The following is a 27,633-nucleotide window of genomic DNA, read 5'->3' as shown; positions in this document are numbered from 1 at the left end:
TCCTAATTGATTCCTACAGGACAGGGGGCATGTTGCTAACTGCTAATTGCTCAGTGACATTTGGGAAAAAGGACTTTTCTGAGTCAGAAGGAGATAGTCTAGTCTGAGTATGAAGGTATGGAAACAGGTCACCCACACACTTTTGGGGTCCTTATATTGGTATGTATTCTTTCTCTCCCTTCTGCCTTTTGGAATTGGTACCTCCACTCAAAACTCAACTGAAGTCTTATCTCACAACATGAGATCTTTCCTGATCCTCCAAAATGGTTAACATTTCTCCCACTACAAGACCTATTACTTTGTGTATACTTTGTATATATTATATTTGCTATTAATGTATCTTCATAAATGTAATTTTCTCTCAGTAGATTACTATTTTAATTTTTGGCTCTGTCTACCCAGGGCCTGGAACTCAATAAATGATTTTGAGCTGAATTGGAGTAGGCCCAGTAGAGGCAAACGCTCCTTAAAAAAGCCTTTTCAAACTTAGGAATTATGTTTCCACCAGCTGAAACCACACTTTTCCAGACTGTTTTTAAGATCTGTTCTAATGAAAGCTAGTGTCAACATGACTAATATAGAAATCTTTTGCATGACTACACATGTATGACCCATATTGAGTTACTATTGCTTACCTTCTCAGTGAGGGGAGATAGGGAGAGAGGAAAGGAGAGAATTTAGAACTCAAAGTTTTAAAAACAAATGTTAAAAATTATTTTTCTATGTAACTGAGGAAAAATAAATACTAAAACAAACAAACAAAAATGAAAGATGAACAATAGCAACAAATCTAGGCTCCCATCAGCTTATGGTCCCATAACTTTAAGCAGGATAGACATGTGGGTAGTTGTGGTTCACAGTGCCTGGCACATAGTAGGTACTTAATAAATAAATATTTATTGACTGACAAGGAAGCTAGTGTCATTCTTCCCATAGGCTCAGCCTAAAAAAGTAGGTTAACATGCTCACACGGTCTTAATAATGGGTAATTTAGAGTAATCTTGGCTAGTTCAGGACTTTATTATGATTGAATGTGGCATGTCCAGGGGTTATTCTTATGTTGTCTGCTTGTGACAACTTCAGTTGAAGTTATTTTTGTAGCTTAAAGCTTGATCTTGACCTGCTATACCTAGACAATCTAATGATTTACTGAAGTTTAGGGAGACTTTTAAAATCTGAACCAGAGAGAAAGAGTTGGAAGAGACTCTAAACATTTTTCTAATGATGTTCCTTTGCTTTACAAATGAGAAAAATGAGTCCTGGAGAATTTAAGTTACTTGGCCAATGGCACATAAGCAGTGACTTTACTAGCTTCCACAGAGCATGCATAAATCATTTTTTCCATTATTCTGTTTACTTATCTGTGTCTCCTTTATGTATCCATTGCATAGCCTGTTTTGAGGTAGGAAACCATGTTTTGGTTTTGATTTTTTAAAGCAATGAAGATTTTCCATTTTACCCACATTGCCTTCTCCTCATGCCCTAGATGGAGCAGCTAAGTGGTACAGAGGATAGAGTGCCAGGCTAGAGTCAGGAAGACTCATCTTCCTGAGTTCAAATCTGCCCTCAGACACTTACTAGTTGGGTGACTCTAGGAAAGTCACCTCACCCTGTTTGCCTGTTTCCTCATCTGTAAAATGAGCTGGAGAAGGAAATGGCAAACCAGTATCTTTGCCAAGAAAACCCTAAATGTGGTCATGGTGAATTAACAACCGGAAAACTACTGAACGACGTGTCCTAAATAAGATGTCAACTTTTCATTTAAAAAGTAGTTCAGGAGTTCCTTTTCAATGGCATGCTCCAAGTTGCTGCCCCTAGAATCCTGTGCAAAATTGTGCGGCCCTCCCTCTTCCTTATCTACATGTCACTCTCTTATCCCCTAGCAGCCCCGTTTTCTGATTCCCAGGTACCCTATACCCTCATGCTGCTTCCTGACTGTTCAAGCTAAGTAAGACACTGACCTGCTCTCCCCTGTGCTATCCTCCACCAATCATGATTTCTCATTCCCTTAGCGTGAAAGCTCTCAGGTAGAAGGAATGAACACTGATTATCAGATGAAGGTAATTAACTCAAAGGTATGAATGACTGAGAGGTTTAATATTCAGGATTTCTTTTAAAAGGAGGAAACCCAAATAAGTGAAATAGAAGGGAACATATTTTTGAGTAGAGGGAAATTGTTGGTATCCCTTGCTATTTCTTGGCCCTCACTCCAGGCCTATACCTTAAGGAAAGGATTATACAACATGATATCCCATTTCCAAAAGAATGTTAACATACACCTTAGATATTGAAGACCTCCAGTGGAGATTAATTAAAATATTCTGCTCAACATGTTTTATGGTACGTTATCTCTTAAATAGGGAACTATGAACAAAAACAAATAACCTCAAAGCCTTCTGTCATAACTTTGTATTTTCCTTAATATTAAAGATTAATTACCAATACCATTTAGTCTTATTAAAGGAAGAAATAATTTATTACCTCAGGTAATTGAATGTAGAACTCTGAAACTTTGCCTTTTCTTCCCCAAAAGGAAAATTTACAACAGGTGAAAATTATCTCAATAAATAATCCACTTGTTTTCCTGAATGCGAAGAAGTTTCATGCTGATTTAATGAATGCAATCCAGAAGGATAATGCCAACATCCAACCACTTGATGACATCAACAAGGTAGGACATGCTGTTCCATCAATAAAAATTCAAATCAAAGACTACTTGTTAGAGCATTGTGACTATAACAAAATGAAAAAGTAGATATTCAGAGAAATCTCCAATAAAAATTAAAATGCTATTATCCCTTGCTTTTTAACTTTTATTAATTTGTTCATTCATTCAACTAATTATTTATTGAGCAACTATCATATTCAAGAACCTCTACAAAATACTTTGAGGGAATAGAATCTGAGTTCTTCAAGAGTAGTGATTGTTTCTGCCTTTGTATTTATAGCCCCAGTTCCTAGTACAGTGCCTAGAATATAGTAGGTGCTTAATAAATGCTTTTTGATTGATTGATGAAAGGAACTTACTCAGGGGACATGACAACTATCTTTCAATATTTAAAGGATTGAAAGATTATACACCTGTCTGTTCAGAGGGCAGACCTAGAAATAAAAGTTTCAAGGGAGGCAAAATTAGTTTTGATGCAAGGGGGAAAAAATCTTACAATTAGAGTCATCCAAAAGTGGAATAGGCTTCATTGAAAAGTGAAGACCACATCCTGGGTGTATGTTGATGATTATTTGTTAAAATTCCCTTATTTTTCAGAGGAACTGTATGAAAACCTAGCCTAACAAATCAATGATCCCTTATGGTAACAGGGACTGGACCTGGCTGATATGCAAATAGTTAGTCATTCCTGAGAACAATAAAACCACAAACCAAGCAGGTTTCTCCTGAGATATGTGGAAAGGTCCTTCTAGAGACCTTCTGTCTCAGTTTCCCAACATTCCTTAGCCAATTGGGATTACATGGACCTTCCTTATCTGAAATGATTCCCAGAGAATTCCAATCACATTATTTGCTTTCAAGGAGTGAGCAAATCAGGCTGATTTGAATTGTGAATGTAGAATTAAGGTCATCCTGTTGCAAACTAGGAAGCAGAGAGTTAATTAATCTGGATCTGACTAATCCAGAGACAGTACAACCCCAACTTTTTCAACTGTCTGGATACTCTCCTTCCACAAGACTGGGTGGAAATCTCTGTTGAGAGATTTTCCCCTAAAATTGCATGTAATTGGGTTGCTGAGAAAATTTTGAAAAAAATGGGTGCTTGTCTTTATAACTGTGATTTACTCTGCTTTTGTGGGGGACAGGTTTCTGTTTGACAGCAGACACAGAGACAGATTCAGAGAGAGAGATTCAGAGATTCAGAGATTTAGATAGAGAGAAAGAGACAGAGACAGAGACAGAGACAGAGACAGAGAGAGAGAGAGAGAGAGACAGAGAGAGAGAGAGAGAGAGAGAGAGAGAGAGAGAGAGAGAGAGAGAGAGAGTGTATTATAGATCAGATCTCTAAGGGAGTTTAGAGGTCATCTAGTCTAAGCCTATCATTCGAAAAAAAAAAACAAAGTGTGTCATAGTAGGGATTTCTCTGAGTATTGTACTAGAAGTCCCATCTAATCTAGTGACTTTGTGAGTTCGTGGTTCTGTGAAAAATAAATCATCCCTGTGTTGAAGCAGTTTCCAACAAGTAGGCACCATAAGACATGTACAGATATCCCTTCCCTCCAAAATCTATAAGGGAAAACAAGGAAAAATGTTGTAAGAGAGGTATGTGACTTTTATTATTATGATGCTACAGACATATTTTACCCCTTATCAAGTTTTATGCTATAAAACAAATATAAAAGATCAAGGGATTTTGGAGTTCATGGATATGAAGGAGAACAGTGATGGGTAATGTCAAGGCATGTCCTCTTGGAGTTTGTAATCTACCTGGGAGATAAATTACATACATAGTAAAATCAATGAGCAATAAAAAGCATTAGATGCTCAGTGCCACACAAGTGGTGCTCTAACTACGCAGGAGAAGGGGAAATCACTGTGGTCCAGTTTGTTCAGGGAAGGTTTCACTGCTAAAATGGAATATAAGCTAGGTCTTAAGGGTTCAATCATTTTGGGTGTAAAGAAAGATGATTCATTCAAACTAAAATGAAAATTCAGCTTTATTGATACTTCATATATCAGTTACATTATTTGTGACTTGATAAGGGAGGTAACATGTCTGTGACATGATAATAATAAAAGTCACATACCTCTTACCACATATTTCCTTGTTTTTTGTCAATAGGTTATAAGGCATTGTCAGTTATAGATCAACCCCAAAGCAAATAATATAACAAGAATGGATGTAACAGAGACATCATGATAAGATTACAGGATTGCAAAAAAGGGTTTGGCAAGGATAAGGATGTCCAGATGTCACCATGAGATAGGGACTTACTATCCTGAGAGAAAAGAAGTCACTAGGTAGGGTCTTTTATTTGCTAGCTATCTAGGTTCAGTTTGGAGTTCAGTTGTAGGACATTTTGTTCCTATTAATCCAGGGTTTCATAAAAATATTTTTGGATAAGAAATCACCTCCATCAAATCCAGGTGATCCATATATTCATATTAACAAATGTAATATTCTTGGGGACAGGGATAGTTTTGTTTGTTTGGTTTTTGTCTTTGTATAGCTAGTGATAGTCCAGGATCTTGCATATATTATGCTGTTAGCAATTCTTTTTGGGGGGGATTGTGGAAAAAGGAGAATGGTATTGCGTGAGGGATAAGAATTAATACTTGAAATATACTGTTTCTCTTACACATGATTTTCTTTTCAGTATGAACAAAACACGTTGCTCAATTCCATTTCCAATGGTACCTGCAATGGTAAGTTAGCCACTGATAGAATGAATTAAAAACAGTCTAACTTCAATGAAAATGAGTCAAGAAAGAGGAGGTTGGCCATGTCATTTCTTTTTCATTTTCTGATTGTTTTATCTATGAAATGTACCCAGTGATTTTTTTCTCATCAAACATAATAACAGAAATGTGAATTTCTCTACATTGTTTCAAAATAGGATTTTTTCATGTGCTCAGCCATCTTTAAGACAGAAGCTGTGGTTATATTCAAAAATTCTGTGGCAAATTAAAGCATTTAACTGTATTATTTTAAGTTTAAAAGGAGAAAAGAAAGGAGAGGTAAGTGAAGTGAGCTTGATAAATATTTTGTCCTACCTGTGATTTCACAGATGTAGGGCCTGGTGAGGAAAGTCTCCCAATGTTTCTCTGTACATCACAACTATTCTTCAGTATAGAATCCTAGAGCCTAGGCCACTGGGAGCATAAGCTGGGATGACAAAAATGCTCATGATAATAGTGTATGATGAAATAAAGACAAGAGTTTTCTTTTGTGGGGAGGCTCAATAATAATGCCTTTTATTTTGACCTTCATTGAAATGGCTATTAGAACCAGTTAGGATTTCCATGATTGTGGCTTTTACCTAAACTCCCAGCCCCTAAATTGTTTTTTACATAAAGTTAATGAGGAGTGGCCCATTGACAACAACCAGGCAAGGTTTTGTCCATATAATGTTGGTCCAAAATGACTTATTGTCAGACTCATTGAGGGACCATACGAAGGCTTTCAATACAAGGAAAATGCCCTGAATGAAAGACTTTAATCAACTATTTTGCTGGAGAAATGGATCCCTCATCATGAAATTAATGTCCCTGGTTATAGTTGCTGGTAAACGCTTTGTCAAAATGTAGGTTTATTGGTGTGTCATCTGGAATCAGCAGCATTTATCCTGCACTGAGAGAGGTTTCAGTGATGGGGTCTAGCTAACTCATTTGAATATTGTCCAAGCTTGCTGCCATTCTGGTTAGAGCAGATCTGTGTTATTATCTCAGTATTTATCTTACTTTTATCCTGCGTTTATATATCTAATTGTTTTGGTTACTTAGAAACTTAGAGTAAAGTATGGCCATAAAGATAGACAAATACAATAAGAGAATTGAGAGGACAAGGGTACAGAATGGAAACTTTCCTCATTTCTGGAAAGCATTCAGGAAAGTTCATTATAAATGCTTCTTTTGAATGACGTTGTTTAAGGCTGCAACAATAGTCTTGATTCCCTTTGAATGTCTTCCCCCCTAATACCACCCTGTGCCATAAATGTCCATTATCTTTGTGTGTGCCTTTTACCCAACCAAAAATTAAAAAAAAGGATACCTTTGTCTCTATCTGCAGAAATGAAATGTTGAGTCTTATTCAACCCAGTTCTAAGTCATTAAGTTAGGTTGACATTCAAACTGGGCAATAAAAGGCATATTAGTGACTTTCCTGTAAGATGCACAATAAAGGCCCTGACTTTATTTGCTGAGACACTTATTTATTTATTTTTTCATTGAATCAAGAAATCTTCAGGATTCTGCAGCTGCTACTTTCCAGCCCAGAAGAGGCAAAATCTTAAAGGCCTGCCTTTGGCTCCATGGCCACTTTTCCTTCTCTTCCCTTTTACTTTCAATTGTGCCCACTGAACTCTTCCAAAATATTCACATCTCAAATACTAGCTTCCTGTGCAACATCGTGGGTATTGATGATCCCTGTTGAACACTTGTATGAAGTTATTGAGGATTTGTAGTACCAAAAATAACATGATATTATCCCAACATTGGTTACCTCCCCCTTATAAAAGATAAAATTTGTAAGTTAAAATAAGTTATAGGGAGAAAAAACTAGGGAAAAAAAATCTGGTTTTTTTAAGAATTTGACAGTTTCTTGATTTCATTGTTGTCTAATAAAATTCCAAGGTCAATAACGAATTTTGGATACTTGTCATTGTAGTGACAATAATGTTATAATTTATATGATTTTAAGGTTTTCAAAGAACTTTATATTCATTATCTCCTTTGATGCTCACAATAACTCTGAAATCAGTGCTTTTATGATCACTATTTTTTTGCAGAGGAAGAAACTGAGACTTGCTAGAGGGTTAAATGATTTGCCTTGGGTCACATACATACTAGGGCTTAGAGGCAGGATTTGCCTAGAATAGTCACATAATGGGTTTTAAGAGGAATAAGCACCATTTCTTGTGACTTTGTCTAAGTTAATTAATAACTGGTATCCTTTATTCTTTTGCCTCATATTGAACGATTGGTTATCTAAAACACAATTAAATCTTTCTTTGGAATAAGAATTTAGGCAAATAGACTGAAGAATAATCCAGTATCAAGGCTTTAGAGTTTGTAAAATTGAGAAATAGTCATGTGACATTTTTATTAATTTGGGGGGTTGGAGGGGACAAAATAAATTTCCCAAATATAGAAAAAAGTCCTATATAAACACATTCCCTTAGGCCAACAGTTCTCAAACTTTTTGGTTTTAGAACCCCCTCATACTACTAAAATATATTGAAAATTACTTGCCCCTCAAGAGTGTTTAAGTGAATTATATTTATATTTACTTCATTAAAAATTGACATGTCAGTATTATTATGAAAATAGTTTTAAGGTGAAGAATCCCCTGAAAGGGTCTCAGGGACCTGCCAAGGATTCTCAGAGCACATGTTGACAACTGCTACTTTAAGCAAGCAGCCCCTTAATATTTGCCTAGTAACTAAATGCAACAATGACATGTCATTTGCTCTGTTTTCATTGTTTTCTATGTTTCCTCCACTGTTGGAAATTGCAACTCTTGGGTAACTTCATCTTGTATGATTCTTACCCATTTCTTTCCTTGAACAAACCAGTTAGAACTGGCTCAGAGTTTTGGATGACTTCTTTCAGTTCTTTTAATATTTTATGAAAACCAAGGCAGCTTTGGAGTGTCCTTTATGACTGACTCACCTCCTTTTTGGGTCATACCTGTCTTGAATTACAATCTCTACATGCTGCCACCTCCCAAGCACGAATCATTGTTGGCAATATCCCATGGACCAACTGGCTGGAACTGACCGCTAATCTGTGAATGGCCAGAGCCAAACAGAGCAGTCCAGAGACAGGTGAGTTAGGAATCAGAGAAGTTTTATTTTAAGAGTGAGAAAAAAGTTTTGCAACCAAGGAGGGGCTATAGACACATGTGCTAGGGCCCCTCTCCTAGTGGAGGGACTCAAGGCAGTGTGGGGAGATCTCCATACTTACACTAGTGGCTATCCAGTTAGTTGAAGCCCTGACAATGAGAGAGTAGCAAGCATATGACAAGTTTGATTCACTGCAGACCTCTTTGAGTTTGTCCTGTGCTTGTCCAGCTCAGAGAACACGTGGTGAATTATGTAATTTTGCCAGGGGGTGAGAACATGAAGAAGATCATCATAGAGGATTGTTGTTTTGCCAAGGTCTTATTTTGTGATTTCCCCCTTTTGGCCAAAGGGAGAGGGTCTGAAAGAGCCCCTATCCTTCTGACCAATAATCACAAAAGGCCACTTGAGTCAGGATGAGATGTTGCCCATGGGGTTAGTTCCTTCAGGGGACCTATTGGGGAAGTGTGTCCCAGGTATTATTGCTAGTCATTGTTTGCTTGCAAGCTGAAAAGGGGGGAGGGGAGAATGTAGAGGGCATAAATGCCAACACACACTCGAATAGGGACCTTGGTGGCCGGGTACATAACAAAAGGGAAGGGGGGGGGACTAGAAGAGCATATTTAGCTCTCATCTGGAATCTTGGGACAGCTTTGTCATCTGAGTGTTGGCTGCTTCTGGGTCCGTATTAGACGAAACTTTAGGTCCTTGAAAGGTTCTGCCATCCACTCAGAAGCCGGGGCTTTCTTCAGATGATCCAGAAGTACACACCCACAAGTTTGGCAGCTGTTGGATAGTCAGAAAGACCTGATAAGAGCCCTTAGAAACAATGGCAGATTGCACATAGAGATGGCCCAGTTTCCTAGCCTCATGGGGCTAGGTTCAAACAATGCAATAAGGTTTTTCATAAATTCATAATCATAGTTACATTAATGTCAGATTAAAGATCAATCACAATGGACTAATTTTGAGAGGGAAGATTTATGTATCAACAAGGTAACCAAGAAAACTCAGACATAAAACATTCTGAAACAAAAGACCAAAGCAATACAATAATTGTTACCAATATTAACTAACGTCTCCTTGTATCCTAATAACCCATTCTTAATATCCATTTAACCAGCATATTGTGAGTCCTAGATGTCTCATATAGTTATCTGCTCCTTAGATATCGTTTCTGGGACAATAGGCTTTATTCTCAGAACAGCTATGAAGGGGGTTCTGCTTTTCTGGTTCCAAACCTAGAAGTTCCTAGAAAATTCTGCAAGTAACAAGAAATACAATTTGGTACAATCAATTAAATTTGGTTCTCCAGTTTTGAAATTTCAGAGAATTTCAGTTTATGTATTCCATTTGTTATTTCTATCCTTACCTAAATCCTGTACCTGATATAAAAATATTTTAAAAATTTATGAAGGTCCAACTGTAAAATGAATCCTCCTGCCTTTTAATATATATATATATATATACATACATATATATATACATACATACATACATATATATATATACATATATATATATATATATTTTAGTGAGGCAATTGGGGTTAAGTGACTTGCCCAGGGTCACACAGCTAGTAAGTGTTAAGTGTCTGAGGCCGTATTTGAACTCAGGTACTCCTGACTCTAGGGCCAGTGCTCTATCCACTGCGCCACCTAGCTGCCCCTGCCTTTTAATATTATCAGACAGAAACTTTAAAAATGGGAAAATAATGTCTCTTTCTTTAATATTATCAATACAATTTATGTGTAAAATTCAATTAATCTTTAATTTTCTTTTTTTCCTTTTGTTTGTTTTTGTGGGGTGATGAGGGTGAAGTGACTTGCCCAGGGCCACATAGCTAGTAAGTGTCAAGTATCTGAGGCTGGATTTGAACTCAGGTCCTCCTGAATCCAGGGCCGGTGCCTTATCCACTGTGCCACCTGGCTGCCCCCAATTAATACATTCTTAATCCAGTTTTGAGAACTTATTTCCAAGATACTCAAAGCCTGAGTTTCCATGATAGATACATACATTTGGAAGCCAATCATATCCATCTGTATATAGTTCCTAGACAAAAAAAAAAATGTAATCCTGTTGCCTTTCTTAAAATTTACTCTTCCATTTATTTAGAAAACTTTTACATGACATCTTTGTCTTATTACTTTGTCTAATCATTTCCTCCTTAGGAGTATATCACACATATATTGTACTTTGACCACAAATACAGATTAAAATTGTAAAATGTTCATACTTGGATCTTATAATAGTAACTCAGAGATATTTCACTATCAACCTATTATTTAATAAATTTAGCATTGTACTTACAAAACTTCTTGATTATAGAAATTTACTATAAGAGGAAAAGGAGGGACATAGTTAGAACAATGTAATATATCACAATGGGGGAATATTCCCTTAGCTCTGTTTGATGCCAGTCATGAGTCATATCTCACAACCAGTCATATATTCATAAGGTGTTAAAAACATGGCTCAGGATTAATCACATGGGAATTTTCCTTTACAGAAAGTAAATACCACAGTGGGGAAATAGAGTCATGAGGATCCTACCTTGAACCAGGCCAAAGTCATCCCCAAAACTTTTCCCAGGCACAGATATTCACTATTAGCAGTTCTCAGACTGAAGCACTTGCCATTTTCTACTATTAACTGCATGACAATACAACTCTCCCTGTAATCAAAGCTCAAAATAATAGTAAGTTACAGTCCCAGGAATTTTTACCTTAAATAGCAAAATTTCACTAATCACAACTTAGACTTGAATATTTTTCCTCATGTTTCCCTAACAGTTAACATTTAATTTATCCTTTACTTATAAATTAAAACTACCCGACATACAGCAAATAGTGGATAGTTGACTTATCATTAATATGTTGAAGCTACATCGTTTTCCCCCATTTCTTTAGAATTTTATTTTTCCCAAATTACATGTAAAAACAATTTGAATGTCAATTTTTAAAACTTTGTCTTCCAAATTCCCTTCCTCCCTCCTTCCCTACGCTCCCCCCTCCCCCTTAAGAATGCAAGTGGATTCTTGGTGGCACAGTGAAAAAAGTACCAGCCCTGGAATCAGGAGGACCTGAGTTCAAATCTGACCTCAGACACTTGACACTTACTAGTTGTGTGACCCTGGACAAGTCACTTAATCCTCATTGCCCTAAAAAAAAAAGAATGCAAGCAATTAGATATGCTATACATGTGTAGTCATGCAAAACATTTCCACATTAGTCAGGTTGTGAAAGAAAACAGACAAAAAACTTAAGAAAAAGGAACTAAAAAAATTATGTTTCAATCTGTATTCAGACACCATCAGTTCTTTCTCTGGAGAGGGATTGCATTTTTCTTAAGTCCTTCAGACTTGTCTTGGATCATTTTATTGCTGAAAATAGCTAAGTCATTCATAGCTGATCATCTTACAATATTTCTGTTACTTTGTATACAGTACATTTCACTTTGTATCGGCTCATGTAAGTTCTTCCAGGTTTTTCTGATAGCATCCTGTTCATCATTTCTTATAACACCATAGTGTTTCATCATAATCTCATCCCACAATTTGTTCAGCCATTTCACAATTGATGGGCATCTCCTCCATTTTAAATTCAACTTTTTGTTTATTATCTCTTTTAGGATACCAATCTAGTAGTGGTATTACTAGATCAAAGAGTATGCATGGCCTTATAGCCTATGGCCATAGTTCCAAATTGCTCTACAGAATGTTTGAATCAGTTTACAACTTCACCAAGAGTACATTAATATCTCATTTTCCCCATATCCCCCACAACATTTGTCATTTTTCTCTGCTGTCCTATTATCCAATCCAATAGGTATGAGGAAGTACCCTAACCATCTTATATATGTTCATAATAGCGAAGATTTTCAAATGAAAATTTACTATTATATATTAAATATTTAAGTTTTCAAATATCTATATTTTATTACCTCTTTTTAAAAGCCTAATTTATGTCTAAGAGTATCCAGATTAAAAAGTTGTTTGATCAAACAGCAATTATATTACAATGGTCTCTCAAATGTTACAATATAATTGATTTTAGAAACACAATAATACAAAAAAAATCATGTATTTAAAACATGAAACAAAACTTCAGGTGACACCAATTGCATTTTCAAATTATCCAATTAAAAATCATTAATCTTAATACTTTGGGCATTTAAAAAACCTACTTTTAAAGTTATCAGACATGGATCAATTACATTATATTAAAGAAATAATATGTTTAGCATCTTCTGGTCACCATGTTAAACACTTTACAATCATATCATTTTGACCTCACAACAACTTTGGGAGGTGGGTACCATTATTATTTTCCTTTTTACATATCAGGCAACTGGGGTAGAGTAAGATAATTTGCCTATAATTACATAGCTAATAGATTTCTGCAACCAGAACATAATTCAAGTTCCCCTACATTTTTCCAGCATTTTTTTCAGCACCTGCATTTTGGAATCTGATCTGAGATGAGAGGGATTAACAGAATGAGAGGGAGGGGGTCTCTGATAAAAGTGATTTTTGGTTTAAATAATTGTTTCTCTTTTCATGGTCAGAAGTGTCAAGGAAGGGTTAATAAACTGTTACTGTAAAGTGCAAACCTTTACCTATTTCTTTTCTTTCTTCACTGTGGGCTTACTTCCCAACCAGCTGTTTTCCCTAGAACAATGAAGCTATCAATTTTCAGGGGGAAGTGTCATCTCCCTTTATCTTCTATAAAATTTAATCCTTATCTTTCCTTAAATTCTATAGTCGTACCCCAACCTTACTCAGATATTTCAGAATGGGGTGAGTTCTTAAAATGACCACAAGCTCCAGGAGTTCTCCCCTGCTATCTTAAAATAATTAATCTTCAAATTCCTTATTGATTAATCTCTAAATTTCCAAAATCCTGAGATGTTTTTAGCAGCTCTATAAACTTTGATTATCTGAGTTTATTTCTGTAATTCCAGCTTGGCCAATGTTGAAATGACAGAAAAAGTTTTTTGCAGATTTTCCCTCTTTTCTTATAACCTAATATACTGCAGAAAGCCTAAAGTGGGAGTTAGTCCTGCTTACTGAGACAATTGCTTCAAGTATGAAAGTTCCTTAATCTTTCCCAGTGTCCTAAATTCTTTAGCTACAGCCCTTACCTGTTTTTTCTGGCTAGCTGTATTTTAAATCTTTCAAGGTAACAGAATCTACAAATAGCACAAACAGGACACAAACATTTTTACAAAGACATAGAAACAAAATGACAGGCCAGATACAAACAGATACAAAGCTAGAAGTTTCACACAAATAACACTTAAACAACAAACAAAAGCAGTATTCCATAAAGACAAATTAGACCCAAAATTCACAAAGTGCTCAATTACAATCTTAATTTAACTTTAACTGATTCAACAGAGGCACACAGTTTGCAAATTTTACCAAAGATGTGCAGGCATGCAGTTTGAAAATTTTACCAGAGGTGTGCAGAGAAGAAGAAAAAAACCAGAGCATAGAGTTTGCAAATTTTAACCAGAAGTGTTCAGGAAAACAACAACAACAACAACAACAACAACAGAGGCACACAATTTGCAAATTTTACCCAGAGATGTGCACAAAAAGAGGGAAAAAATAGAGGTATGCAGGTTATGAAAGGATATCCTTCTTATCAGAGATGAATCACAGGAGGGACCCAGGGATTTTTCCTCACAAAGAAAGCCAGACTTGATCAAAGGTGAGAGCTTAGAATGGATTAGAGCAGGAAGAGGCCTCATGGCCTCTCCAGATAAGGAGGAGGTGGTCCTCAGAGAACTCTCTGGTGACATCTAGTCCATTCCTGCTGGTTCTGGAAAGTCTACTTGGCCCAATTCCTTTTTTTTTGGTGGGGCAATTGGAGTTAAGTGACTTGCCCAGGGTCACACAACTAGTAAGTGTCAAGTGTCTGAGGCTGGATTTGAACTCAGGACCTCCTGAATCCAGGGCCAGTGCTCTATCCACTGCGCCACCTAGCTGCCCCCACTTGGCCCAATTCCACATCCATTCCCACTTCTGACACTGACATGTCAACTGGGCAAAACCGGCTTCTAACCTGTGAATAGCCAGAGCCAAACAGAGCAGGGCAGAGACAGATGAGTCAGGAATCAAATAGGAGTTTTATTTTCAGAGTGAGGAAAAAGGCTTCAACCAATGAGGACCTATAGACACATGTACTGCACCCCCCATCCCACATGGGAAGACCCAAAGCAGTGTGGGGAAATCTCCATACTTGTACTAGTAACTGTCCAGTTACCAAGCATGTGAAAAGTTTGATTCATTGCAGGAGACTTTCTGAGTTTGTCCTGTGTTTGTCTAGTTCAGATAACATGGGGTGAATTATGTGATTTTGCCAGAGAATGATAACATCCAGAGGATGATTACAGAGGATTGTTGTTTTGCCAAGGTCAAGGCACAACTTGCTTGCTAGGCCTTAGCTCTGGAAAACAGGGGTTCTTAGTTTTATTTTGTCACCATTTACTCATCCACTTCACTTCAGCATCATATATTTAGATCTGGAAGGGAATTTAGAAACAGTTTAGTCAACTTCATTCATTTTACAGATGAAGAATCTGAACCCCAGAGAGGAGAAGTCATTTAATCAATGCATGTGACCATTATCAATAAAGCATTTATTAAGCAGCTGCTGTGTACGAGGCAGTGAATTTTTAAAAAAGAATTCCTGTCACCAAAGAGTTTGAATTCTATGAGGAAAAACAACATATAGTCATATGAGAATAGACATAAAAGAGAAAAACAGTAAATATGTTGTTATTTGGGGCTGTGGAAGCACTATAGGGTAGGGAAGCAGGAATGGCATCATAATAGGATGCTATGCTTGGACTGAGCTTTGAAGGAATGCATGGATTCCATGAGGTTGAAGGGAGGAGAGAACATAATGTAGTCATAGGGTGAGGGTGAGAGGACAGCCAGTATAATAGCAGAGATGAGAATTGTAAGGTTGCATTATGTGGAACATCGGGGGGGGGGCAAGTTTAGTTGGACATTGGAATGTATAAAAGGAAGTAACCTATCCCAAGCCTGTAACTAGACCTTCTTTCAAATATTAGTTCTTGCACTTCCTGATTCCCTTAAGTGAGAGTACTCCCTCCCTCCTCTTCAAATTTTCATGTACAGACTTAGTCTGTTTACAGATTGTATCTTCCTTCTAGAATATAAGCAAACAAATGACAATATTTGGCAAATTATTGGACATGTGAAATGAGGGAAAGTGAGGAGTCTTGAATGACACTGAGAACCTGGGTGACTCTGAGCATAGTGTTTCCCAACAGAAATAGTGAAGTTCATGGGAGGGGTAAGATTTTTGGGAAAGATAATGAGTTCTATCTTCAAAATATTGATTTTGATATGCCTATAAGATAGCCAGTTGGCAATGACCATATGGGTAGTTACATGTGACTGAAGATTGGGTGACTAGAACTGAATATACAGATATAAGAGTCATCTGCCTAGAGAGTAATCATAGGGATATTGATAATTGAACCCACAGGAGCTGATGAGGTTACTGAATGAGAGAATGTAGAGAGAAATGAGGAGTCAGCACAGAGGGAACACTAACAGCTAGATGGATGGATGGAAGAATATCTTGGATGAATGAATATAAAGGAAAACAACTTTGAAAGACCAAAAGTTCTGATCAATGCAGTGACCAATCATGATTTCTGAAAACTGATGATGAAGCATGTTTACCACCTCCTGGCAGAGGGGTGACAGATCAGAAGTGCAGACAGAGACATGTACAGACATAGTCAGTACATTAATTTGATTTACTTGACTATAGGTATTGGTTACAATGGTGGGCTTCTATTGATGTGGTGAAGAAAGGGCAATGGGTAATTAGGGTGATTTTAAAAAAGGAACATAGAAGAGAATCAATGAAGCATTTGAAATACATAGAAGAGAGTTGAAGGTAGGTCCAAAGGAGACAAATAACAGGGCATTTTTGTACTATCATTTTAGATTTAATATACACTTTAAAACAGTTTCATAACAATTTTTTGTTCATAGTTGTTAAGTTCACAATAAAAAATGAAAAATAGTGATAAAGCAGTGGATAAAGCACTGGCCCTGGATTCAGGAGTACCTGAATTCAAATCTGGTCTCAGACACTTGACACTTACTAGCTGTGTGACCCTGAGCAAGTCACTTAACCCCCATTGCCCTGCAAAAAACGAAAGAAAAAACAAAAAAAGATCCAGCAAAGGAAAGACGGAGAAGGAACAATCATACAGGTGGGAAAAGAACTAGAGAGATCTATGTTGCCAAGCCCCAAATGAGGTGAAGAAAGAGTATACAAAGAGGATGATCACCAGTGTCTAAAACTAAAGAGATATTAAGAAGGATAGAAACCAAAGAAAGCCTATTTGATTTGTCAATTAAGAGATCACTGATAACTTTGGAGAGACAGACCAGTTTCAGCTGAGTGATGAGATCAGCAGTTGGACAGCAACAAGTTAAGAAGTGAGGAGCCAAGGCAGAGTGGAAATAGGTGTTTGTAGGAACAGACCTATAAAATGTTGGGGGATAGTAATAGGTGGGGGGGGGAGAAGGAGGCTATAGCCAGGGTAGGAGCTGTAGACCCTAAATGGAAAGTTTCAGCTGCAAAAACAGTGAACAGCAGGGTCTGGTAAGTGAGAAGTGACATATGATGTCACTGGTAAATTTTTCCCCCAAGAAGGAAAAAGGACAGAGTAGAGGAAATTAGGTTATTGGTACTTCTGTTAGGGGCGTCTTTCTCCCTTCTGACTACTTCCAGGGAACTGAAAGACCTGGGCAGATCTTGCCTCTTAGACCTCATAACATAATTAACTTAGATCTGGAAAGAACCTTAGAGATTATTAGTTCCCTTCCTCTACCCCCTTATTTTACAAAAGGGAAACAGGCACAGAACTTAAATCAACTTGCACACTGTTACATACCCAGTAGGTGTCTGAAGGGGGATTTAAACTGAGGTCTTCTTGGGCTTTAGTCTTTAGACCACACAGCTTCTTATTCCTTCTCTTCCATTCACTGGTGCTGAGGGGAGAACAGAGGACTCACAGACCCCATCAGTTCAGAGAATTAGAGAGTGAAGAGGGGTAACACATAGGGGAAGTGTTTCCCAGGGGGAATCTAGTTAAGAATTTCCCAAACATCATTTAGTTGTTTGGACTACCTGACTGGTTTACCTTGCCTCCCTTCCCATGGAGCTGGGGAGGTTTGAGTCTTAGCACCTGAACTGATTTTGCCTATAGACACCAAAATGTTTGAGCTTTTACATCTGAAAAGAGAAGCTGTGGGTCCATAATCCATGCATAGCATTTAATATATTTTTTTTCCTTTAAAAAACACCCTATAGTTATGGGGTAAAGAACTGTATGCATTTTTGCAATACTTATGTGATTTACAGATTCTTAAGTATTTCAAAAGTTCTGTGATTCGTTCATTGCTGGATACTGAAGCAAAATGTGATCCTCTAGCCTCAGTAGGCAGTAATTACATGAGGCAGGTAGGTGGTGTAATGGATGGAACACTAGGCCTAGAGTCAGAAAGATCTGAGTTTAAATTTCACTTCAAACATTTCCTTATTTGTGGGACATTGGGCAATTTTGCCTCCATTTCCTCATCTGTAAAATGAGGCTGATAATAGCATCTGTCTCCTGTGGCTGTTATGAGGATGAAATAAAATAATATTTGTAAAGAATGTAGCACAGTGCCAGATACACAGTAGATGTTATATGAATGCTAGCTATTGTTGATACCAAATGTTGGCAACAGAAATGTTAGTCACTGGGGAAGGTCTTCTTTTTGACTTAGTAAGAACTTGCACTACATTTATAATATCCTATAATTATTATATTTTGATAATTATTTCACTTAGGTGGCACAATAGATCCTGGGGTTAGGAAGCCAAGCTCAAATCTGGTCTCAGGCACTTACTAGCTTTAAGGCTCGCAAAAAGGTTTAACAAATATCAGGTATGATCATGATCCTTGTTTTACAGATGAGGAAAATGAGGCAAGCAAAACTTAAGCCACTTGTCCAGGGTCACACAATGAGTAAGTAAATATCTGAGGCAGGATTTGAGCTCAGGTCTCCCTGATTCCAGTGTTCTGTTCACTGGGCCACGTAGATGTTTCTATCTTAATAAACCCAACAAACATCAACTAAAATGAATAATCCCATTTATATAATTGAACAGAAAAATTAGGTTATGTCTGAAACCTTGAACCTCTTTATCTTTCATAGTATTTTAATTTATTTGGTATTCATATTATATAAAGCACGTGAAAGCACCTTGGAAATTTAATAATGCAAATTATTATTATGCATTAGTCTCTAATCATTTCCTTATGTTTCTTGAAAGCTGGGAACTTTTTCCTTTGGAAATTTTCATCAAATTGTATCTCTGTTCTTTTTCCAGGGGAAACACCACAGCCATATCCTAATGAAAAATGTTCTGTGATTCTGGATTGTACTGGATTGACTTTCTTTGACTATACTGGAGTGTCTATACTTGTTCAGGTATTTAAATAATTTATCTTAAGCTTGAATATTCTCCTAGATGTAATTCTCTTTCTCTTAAACTGAAGTTAAAGTCTGCCCTTGACAGGCAAAGTGAGTTTGTACCTCTGGACCCTTTGCTTCAAGAGTAGAAAAATGGTGGGTTGGATTGGTTGTTTCCAATGTGCCTATGTAACATACTCTTCCCATGAAAACAAGAGTAGTTAGAAGTCATTGTAACATTATGTATTTTATCCAGTTTGTGTTCATGCATATCTTCCTTCCTGATAGGGATAGCAAGATAATGGTGCTACATACCTACATATATGCAAATATACACACGTTTCTTTTGGAACAGTATCTGTTTCTGTGATTTCATAAACACCAAGAACTCTTGGAAAAGGAATTTCCTCCACTGGTACAGATCAGCAACACCCCTATTATATCCAGTCTTAGAGTATTACCTCGGGGTAATGAGAGTTTAAATGACTTGTACATGTTCATGTACTCAGCATGTATCAGAGGAGACTTGAACCCAAGGCTTTCCACTATGTCATGCTTCCTCTCTTGGGTATAGATGGCAAAATAGAAAAGCAAAGTATTTCTGGGGCATCTGACCTGCTTCAGAGAGTCACGAATGAGACACTCACCAATCAGGACCTTGGGAACCTCATGGTTGACTGTCTGGAAGTAAGAAAGCTAAGTCCTCCAGTGTTCTTATCTGCAAAGTGAAAATAACATTGTTTATGCTACCTACTTAACAGCCTATTGTTTAGATAGAATTTTATAATATATTTAAAGTACCTTAAAAACTCTAAAGCCCTGTCTAAATGAGAACTCTGACCTAGCTGTGTGACCATAGTCAAGTCAGTTAATGTCTCTGAGCCTCCATTTCCATAACTGTAAAATGAGGGTAACAGTACTGGAACTAGCCATGCCACAGGTTGTTTGTGAGTGTTCAGGTAAGAAGACCTCACCACTATTATTACTGAGTAGCAAAAACTACAATTGTAGGCATGGAGGATTACTGTTTGTAATGAATACATTCATTGAGCTCAGTTTGGTGTCATAAGTGCTTAAAGTCAGTTGACTTTAATTTCTATGTAGGCTAAATATTCTCCCTGTTTGTGCTACTAATTTAATAAAATCTTAAGCTCAATGGACCTTAGGGACCATCTATGGTGGTGATATATGGTGACAGTGTGGGCAGCTAGGTAGCACAGTGCAGAGAGGACCAGGCCTGGAGTTAGGAAGACCTGAGTTCAAATCTGACCTCAGATACTTATTAGCTGTGTGACCCTGGGCAAGTCACTTAACCCTGTTTGCACCAGTTTCCTCATTTGTAAAATGAGATGGTGAAGAAAATGGCAAACCTCTCCAGTAACTTTGCCAAGAATATCCTAAATGAGGTCATGAATTGTTATTGTTGTTGTTGTTCATCCTTTGTTTTTGAAGAGGACCAATGACATCGGGAGGGTGCTGTTTTGACTTGCAAGTGAATTGGATTTAAGTTACTCTCTCCTATAGAGTCACCAGAGTCCAGTGGTAAGACATAGGTCAAGAAGACTGACAATGGCTCAGGATGCAGTGGAAGAACATGGCCTCTTTAAGCTAAGGTCTGTCCTAGGTCTCAATTTGTCTCAGGCAATTCCCATTTAGTAATTAAAGGCTAGGTAAGAATTGAGGTAAAAGATCAGGAGAAGACTCTCAGAGTTTCTGGCCAGAACTGAAACAATTTCTATTTACACTTACTCTGTGCCATCAAAAAACCAAATGGTGGGAAAATGAGACTTGGGCAGGCCTATTATTGGCCAATCAGTGAGAGCCACAGTGATTTGGGTTTAAAGGCAGAGTCAAGTATCTTCATTTGAATCCCAATGGATTTTATCAAAGCCTGGTTTTTTAGAACTATATTTTAAGAAATCATAAATTGAAACTACATGAAACAAAACAGTTAATTGTAAAAAAAAATCCAAACCAATGATAGAATAAATAAATAGGGAAGAAAAAAATCTAGCCTCTAAACCCCAAGATATCTGGAGAAGTATAAGTTATCAAAATTGATATTCCTTTGGACAGAACATCCACGTGTAGGGGTATGAGAAGTCATATACTACTGAAATGACTGAAGAACAGCAACAACATGGTGACAATGTAATAGAAAAATCACTAGGCTTGGATGAAGTCTCAAGATCTGGTTTCCCATTCTGACCTTATTAGTTGTGTGATCTTAATCAAATCAATCATATAATATGGTTTAAAATCCCTCATTATTCCATTCTTACCATGTCATTTCCCTGCTTAAAAAGCTTCAGTGGCTACCTATTATCTCAAGAATAAAATATAAATTCCTCATTTAAAGCCCCCTGGATGATCTTTTTTCATATTACTCTCCAGTCTAGTCAAACTGGCCTACTATCCATTTTCTTGACTTGAATTTTTTATTTCCCACCTCTTTACCTTTGCTGAGGTGTTCCTCCAAATCTGGAGGATATTCTTTCCTTATCTCCCCCTTAAAGAATGAATAAATAAAAAAAAATTTAGCAAGTGCCTATTCAGACCTTGTATTGCCATCTGATGATATAAATACAAACATGGGAAAGACTCCACCCTCCAGGAATTTACATTTTGAGGGGAAAGCAACATTTTCACAGATTAGTAAATACAAGGAAATGCTGTAAAAGAAATATTCACAAACTTGATACAAAGTGATGGGGGTGGAAGTGGGGAAATATGAAAAACTTAGATAAGTGGGAATGGCCTTTTGGATGGAGCTCAGGGATTCAAGAGGAGGGAAAATACTTCAGGAATGCGAGACAGCCTATCCAGAGATACAGTGGCAGAAATTAGATGGTCATGGATAGGAGCAGCAACTAGGCCATCTTGGCTAGGGAAAAGAATGTGTGAGAGCTAGTGATGTGTTATGAGTTTGGAAAGATGGTCTCTGGGCCTGGATTGTGAAGGGCTTTAAATGTCAAACAGAATCTTTTGTATTTTATTTAAAAATTAGGAGGGAACTACTAAAGGGTTTTTACCCCCAAGCAGGAGAATAACATGTTCAGACCCAGAATCCCAAGCTTATTTAAAAGAATAGCTTGGATACAAAGACTTTTCTGATTCCCCCAATGCACTTTGTTTATACTTTGCATTTACCTAACTGTATAGAGATTGTTTTCTTCTTCTACCAAAGAGCACATAAACTCCTTGAGGTTAGGGAACTTTTCACTTTTGTCTTTGTATCACCTATATTTAGCACTATGCTTTGTCAAGCAGTAGACTCTTGAGATATGATTAAAAACAACAACAACTATTTAGTCTTTCACTGGGGCAGTGAGGTGGTGCAGTGGATAGGGCACCAAGCCTGGAGTCAGGAAGATTCATTTTAATGAGTTCAAGTCTGTCCTCAGACACTTTTTAGCTGTGTGACCAGGGGCAAGTTACTTAGCCCTATTCACCTCAGTTTCCTTATCTGTAAAATGAGCTGGAGGAGGAAATGACAAACTAATCCAGCATCTTTGTCAAGAAAACCCCAAATGGGATCACAAAGAATCAGACATGACTGAAACAACTCAACAGCAACAAGTTTTTCATTGCTATGATTTTTTTTTTTAGTAAGAAAGTTCCCTCTACTAATGCAGATTAGCAACTAGTCTGTATCTTGTGGCCAAGAGAATTGTTGGAAACTGAGAAGTTGAGTCACTTATCCTGGGTCACAGGGTATGTGTCAAAGGTGGGATTTGAAATGTGATATTCCTGGCTTCCAGGCACTGTCCATTTTTATTAGAAGACTTTTTTTTTTTTTTAGTGAGGCAATTGGGGTTAAGTGACTTGCCCAGGGTCACACAGCTAGTAAGTGTTAAGTGTCTAGGCCAGATTTGAACTCAGGTACTCCTGACTCCAAGGCCGGTGCTCTATCCGCTGCGCCACCTAGCTGCCCTGATTAGAAGACTTTAATTGAATATGATAGCTGTCTCCAACTGTTTGGAGGCCTTTCATGTGATTGTTTTCTGTTGAGCTTTTGTAGGCATAACTAGGACCAATGAGTAGAAACTGCAGAAAATCAATGTTAGGCTCAATGTCAGGAAAGAAAACCTCCCAGCCATTGAGCTATCCAAAATTGCAATGATTCTTCTTCTGAGGGAGACCTCAAGAAAGTCATTAAGCAGAAGCTGTATTATAGTTGGTCAAGTTTACCAAAGAGATAATTACTGGTCATGAAAAAATGATACTAGATGGTCATTGACGTCCCTTCTGTATTCAATATTATGGGAAATTAAAATTAGAAAACTGCTCCCTAACATGACTTACACTACCTGTACTAGGAATTGGAAAGTAGCCATTGGAATTGTTAAGAAGCAGAAAAGTTACCCTGCTCTCACGGAACATAGTCTGTGATTAAAAAAACCTACAAGACTTCCATAAACAATTTTGAGTAATGCGCACTTTTCAAAATGGTTTATCTGTCTTCTGGCTTGTAAACCTCATGAGAGCAAGAACTCTTGTCTCTACTGTATATCCCAAAGCACCTAAGATGGGGTCTTCAAGCATTGTGGAATAAATATGTAATAATAAATGTGGGCATATTGTGATATATGAATATTATTAATAAATATATGTTTGCTGAATATAACTGTTGAAGAGGTACTTCTATGTGTGATTACTGCTTCAGTGATTTTCAATGAAATCTTAAAAAAAAAAAAAACAACCTTTTGTCTTAATGGAGAACCTCTGTATAGTTGACTGAGCCAGTCATTCTCATCATCAAATTCATTTGTCAAGAGGCCAGAAACCACTTTGGTAAAGTGTGGTCTGTTCTGCTCTCATTTTTCCCCGTCTCAGTCCAAAATAAAGAAGAGGCAGTGACTGCACACCAATGCTAACATCGATTTTTTCTGTGGCATTATAAACATAATGATTTATCTGCTGGATTCGTTTGTGAGCATGGGGATAATATAACCCTAAGGAAGGAAGGTATTGAGTAATGACTTCTAAAGAAAACATAAGTCCTTATGTCCCATAGTCTCAGGCTGTCAAATAATGGTGTTCAGAATGAAAGGGTTAAGTTTCTCTTGGGGCACACTTAAGTCTCCACTTTTTAATTCACTCAACTGTTTCCTAAGTAGTTTACAGGTTCAGAAACATTATATCTGGGAGTTGTTGGCTGGGGAAAGTGAGGTGACCTCTACTTAGTCAAGTATATGGGATATCAGGGAGGTCACTGAGGTAGAGATTATGTTTATCAACACCAGTAAACCAGCCATGACTGTTTTTATGCTTCATTGGGCTTTATGAAAAGCCAAACATCCAAGTGTCACCTTGAATTCATCCTTCTTACCTTAAAAATCTAGTAGATATTTATTAACAGGTCTCAAGATTGAATTTATTTTATTCCTTTCTAAGCAATGTTTCTCTAAATTAGTAAAGATGGTTTAAAAATCTTTTTGTTTCAGTGATCATCTTAATTAAATTTTTTTCTCATCTTTGGCAGCATGGTGTCTGTTAAGTACATGAGAGAGAAGGGAAAAAAGGAAGAGAGGAAAATAGGAGGGAGGTAGGAAAGGAGGGAAGGAGGAAATGAAGAAGGAAGGTAGGAAGGAAGAGAGGAAGGGAGGGAGGAAGGACGGAAGGAAGGGCAGAAGGAAAGAAGGAAGGAAGGAAGGAAGGAAGGAAGGAAGGAAGGAAGGAAGGAAAACAAAAAATCAGGATTTAAATCTACTTCCAATATTTTCTTTTCACTGTATTAAACCACCTCCCATACAGGTCTTTAAGATATTCAGGGGTTTTTCTACACTTCCTCTCATTTAATACTTGCAGCTTTCCTTGGGTACTATAGTTGATATGCTTGTATTACAGAGGAAGTAAGTGAGGTTTAGAGACTTGCCAATGGTTCCACAATTAGTGTCTGAAGCAGGATTAAAACCTAAGTCTCTCCCACTTCAAGTCTAGAGTTCTTTCTGCCACATTGCCTCACTCAAAAGTATTCAAACCGGGGGCGGCTAGGTGGCGCAGTGGATAAAGCACCGGCCCTGGATTCAGGAGTACCTGAGTTCAAATCCGGCTCAGACACTTGACACTTACTAGCTGTGTGACCCTGGGCAAGTCACTTAACCCCCATTGCCCTGAAAAAAAAAAAAAAAAGAAAAGTATTCAAACCTATTCTGCTTTTGAGTTGGATGGAACTCTATTAAGCAATAAGCATCTATTAAATGTCTTGTATGTGCTAAGCATAAATACAAATACTTGCACTCAGGACAGAAATGTGAAAGTGAGGCAGACACTTCCTTTGGGAGTTTGAATTTTCAAATCCAGTGGAATTTTGAGCACTTTTTAAACCTGTCTATAGATTTCCTTTTTACCATTTGTTCTCCTGTAACCATGTGTGGTGAAACTTAAAAATAGAAATGAGGCTTTCCTACTGAGTTCAAATGCGTGAAAGAGTTGAAAAGGACCCCACAGCTATTAATCCAACCTATACCATTAAAAGAATTCCACATAACTGACTAGTGGTCATCCAGGATTTTCTTGAAAGCCTCAGATGGTCAAATAAATCAGGCAGGATTAGTTGAATTTTAGATCTCTATAATTTAAATTATTTAGTTTTTTATGTATCCCTCTTGGTGCTCAAATAAATCTTTCAGGATTAGTAAAATTTTAAATCTGCAATATATATAATTTAGTTTTCTTTGTGTATCTTTGGTACTTCCAGAGGAATTAGATAGGGATGGAAATATTTAACTTGGATTGGGCAATAGGCAACCTTTTAATGTTATTAACACTGAACCAAGGGAAAATATTAAAGAAAAATATAGTTAAAGAAATGATAAATGTCTTGTTTGAATAAAGCTATTTTTTCTGCTTAAGTCTCTTCAGTGAAATGAATCAGTGTGTGGTAATGGCATATACAATGGCTCCCTCTGGTGGTGTTATTTCATTAATACATATATATGATTAGATACATCTAGTCCAACTCATACTTCTTTTGTAAATGAGGAAACCTGGACATTGAGAAGTTAAGTGATTTTCCCTTAGTCACACTAATAGTAACTTTTCCAACCTATCTCCCTCCTCAGAGTTGATTGACATATCTTACTTTAATCCCTCTAGGCTTACACAGATTGCAAAAGCCAAAATATCGACTTCTTATTAGCAAATTGCACAGGTAAGTAAGTAATCCTTGGTAAATGCATTTACTGTGATACTGAAGCATTCATCATGTGGCATTTAATATCCATCCTCTGTTTCAGCTTCCTTGAAAAAGGCAGTGCAATATTGCGGACACCTAGAGTCAGATAAACACATTTTCTTTGAATCAGTATCTGCTGCAATTGGTGCCATCCATTTAAATAAGGTGAGTTCAAAGCGGAAGAAATTTAGGAATATTTGTACAATATGCTAGTCACATTTTGAGATTTTCCCACAGGCATTATTTGTATCTCAAAAACATATTGAAGATCTATGTTTCAGTATCCTTTCTATAAGACCCGCAATTCCTTTCCTGACTGTTTAGATACTGGTGTTTAATATTAGTTCCCCCGATCCATAAGACCTAATCATAATATTTGTTATGTACTTATAAGATGCAAAGCTCCACACCTGCTGTTTAAATCAAATGCCTCTTTCTGGGTTGGCCAATATATGAATGCTAAACTCTAAATATGACTTTCCATTTTCCTATAATTACACTTCTACTTCCAAACTAATATCTCTATCTTTGGCAACTGCTATGTACAGAACATGGCTACCTCTCAGGACTGTACCTTTAAATGTACTGCCAAACCCCGTCCGCCTCACCTTGAGGGATGGTTGAGACCCTAGGTAACTTACTACTTCCTGATTTCATCTTGGTGCAGTAGGAAAGAACCCTGGTTTGGGGCCTTGGTTTGGATCCCTCCCATGTCATGTACTCCTTGTGTAATCTTGGGCATACTACTTAATTTATCTGGTTCTTGGTTTCCTCATCTGAAAAACCAAGGATTCAGATGATAAGGCCTGTAACGTGCTCTCTAGCTGTGTTTGTACATGTGCTAGGAATCTGACTCATCAGAGACACTCTATTTCACCTTTGGCTCCCTTTCCCTATTGCTTCAATATCATTGGGTGCCCTGGGAACCCATCCCTATGGTCTCCATACCCCATAAGAGGGTGGACCTACCTAGAGAGCAAGGATTTCTTATTCATTTTCCTGGCAGGACTTCTTTTTTGGTGACTTTCTCCCTTTTAATGTTACCTATCATTGTTCACTGATATTCTATTTGTTTCAGAATTTGAGCAAATTCAGTGACCACAGTGAAGTCTGAGTATAATGTGTTACAGCTCAGCTCTTCTCTCTGAGCAACTCCCCAAGATCAACCGAGTCACGATGTTTCTACATGATCTTTTGTCGTTGCTGTTGTTGAACTTCTACAGGCAACACATTTTATACATACCAAATATAATAAATAGATTCAGTAACTGAGTGGCTACTGGTCTGTATTTACCAAAAAGTTGTTTCTTTTTTATCTCTGTTCTCCTAATGTCAAGCAGACCCATAGGGTTGGTTAGCCTATAGCTATATTTTCATAGAGAATTGATATATGTTTAAATACAACATTTTGAAAGACTAACCTAAA

The 27,633-nt window shown here is 37.2% G+C and overlaps 1 protein-coding gene across 1 annotated transcript in view; it reads left to right on the top strand.

Moving 5' to 3' along the window:
• The window catches only part of SLC26A7 (solute carrier family 26 member 7), a 191,476-nt gene extending 164,122 nt beyond the window's left edge, over positions 1–27,354 (top strand). The window contains exons 13-18 of the mRNA XM_043976873.1: positions 2,534–2,671; positions 5,326–5,374; positions 18,945–19,045; positions 26,129–26,183; positions 26,269–26,372; positions 27,286–27,354. Coding sequence (XP_043832808.1) covers positions 2,534–2,671; positions 5,326–5,374; positions 18,945–19,045; positions 26,129–26,183; positions 26,269–26,372; positions 27,286–27,321 — 483 coding nt within the window. The 3' untranslated portion in view covers positions 27,322–27,354. The remainder of the gene's footprint in view (positions 1–2,533; positions 2,672–5,325; positions 5,375–18,944; positions 19,046–26,128; positions 26,184–26,268; positions 26,373–27,285) is intronic.
• Positions 27,355–27,633: the final 279 nt, after the last annotated feature.

The sequence above is a fragment of the Dromiciops gliroides genome, chromosome 1 (genome assembly GCF_019393635.1).
Source record: "Dromiciops gliroides isolate mDroGli1 chromosome 1, mDroGli1.pri, whole genome shotgun sequence".
Lineage (NCBI taxonomy): Eukaryota > Metazoa > Chordata > Mammalia > Microbiotheria > Microbiotheriidae > Dromiciops > Dromiciops gliroides.
This window is presented reverse-complemented; position numbering and strand designations above follow the sequence as displayed.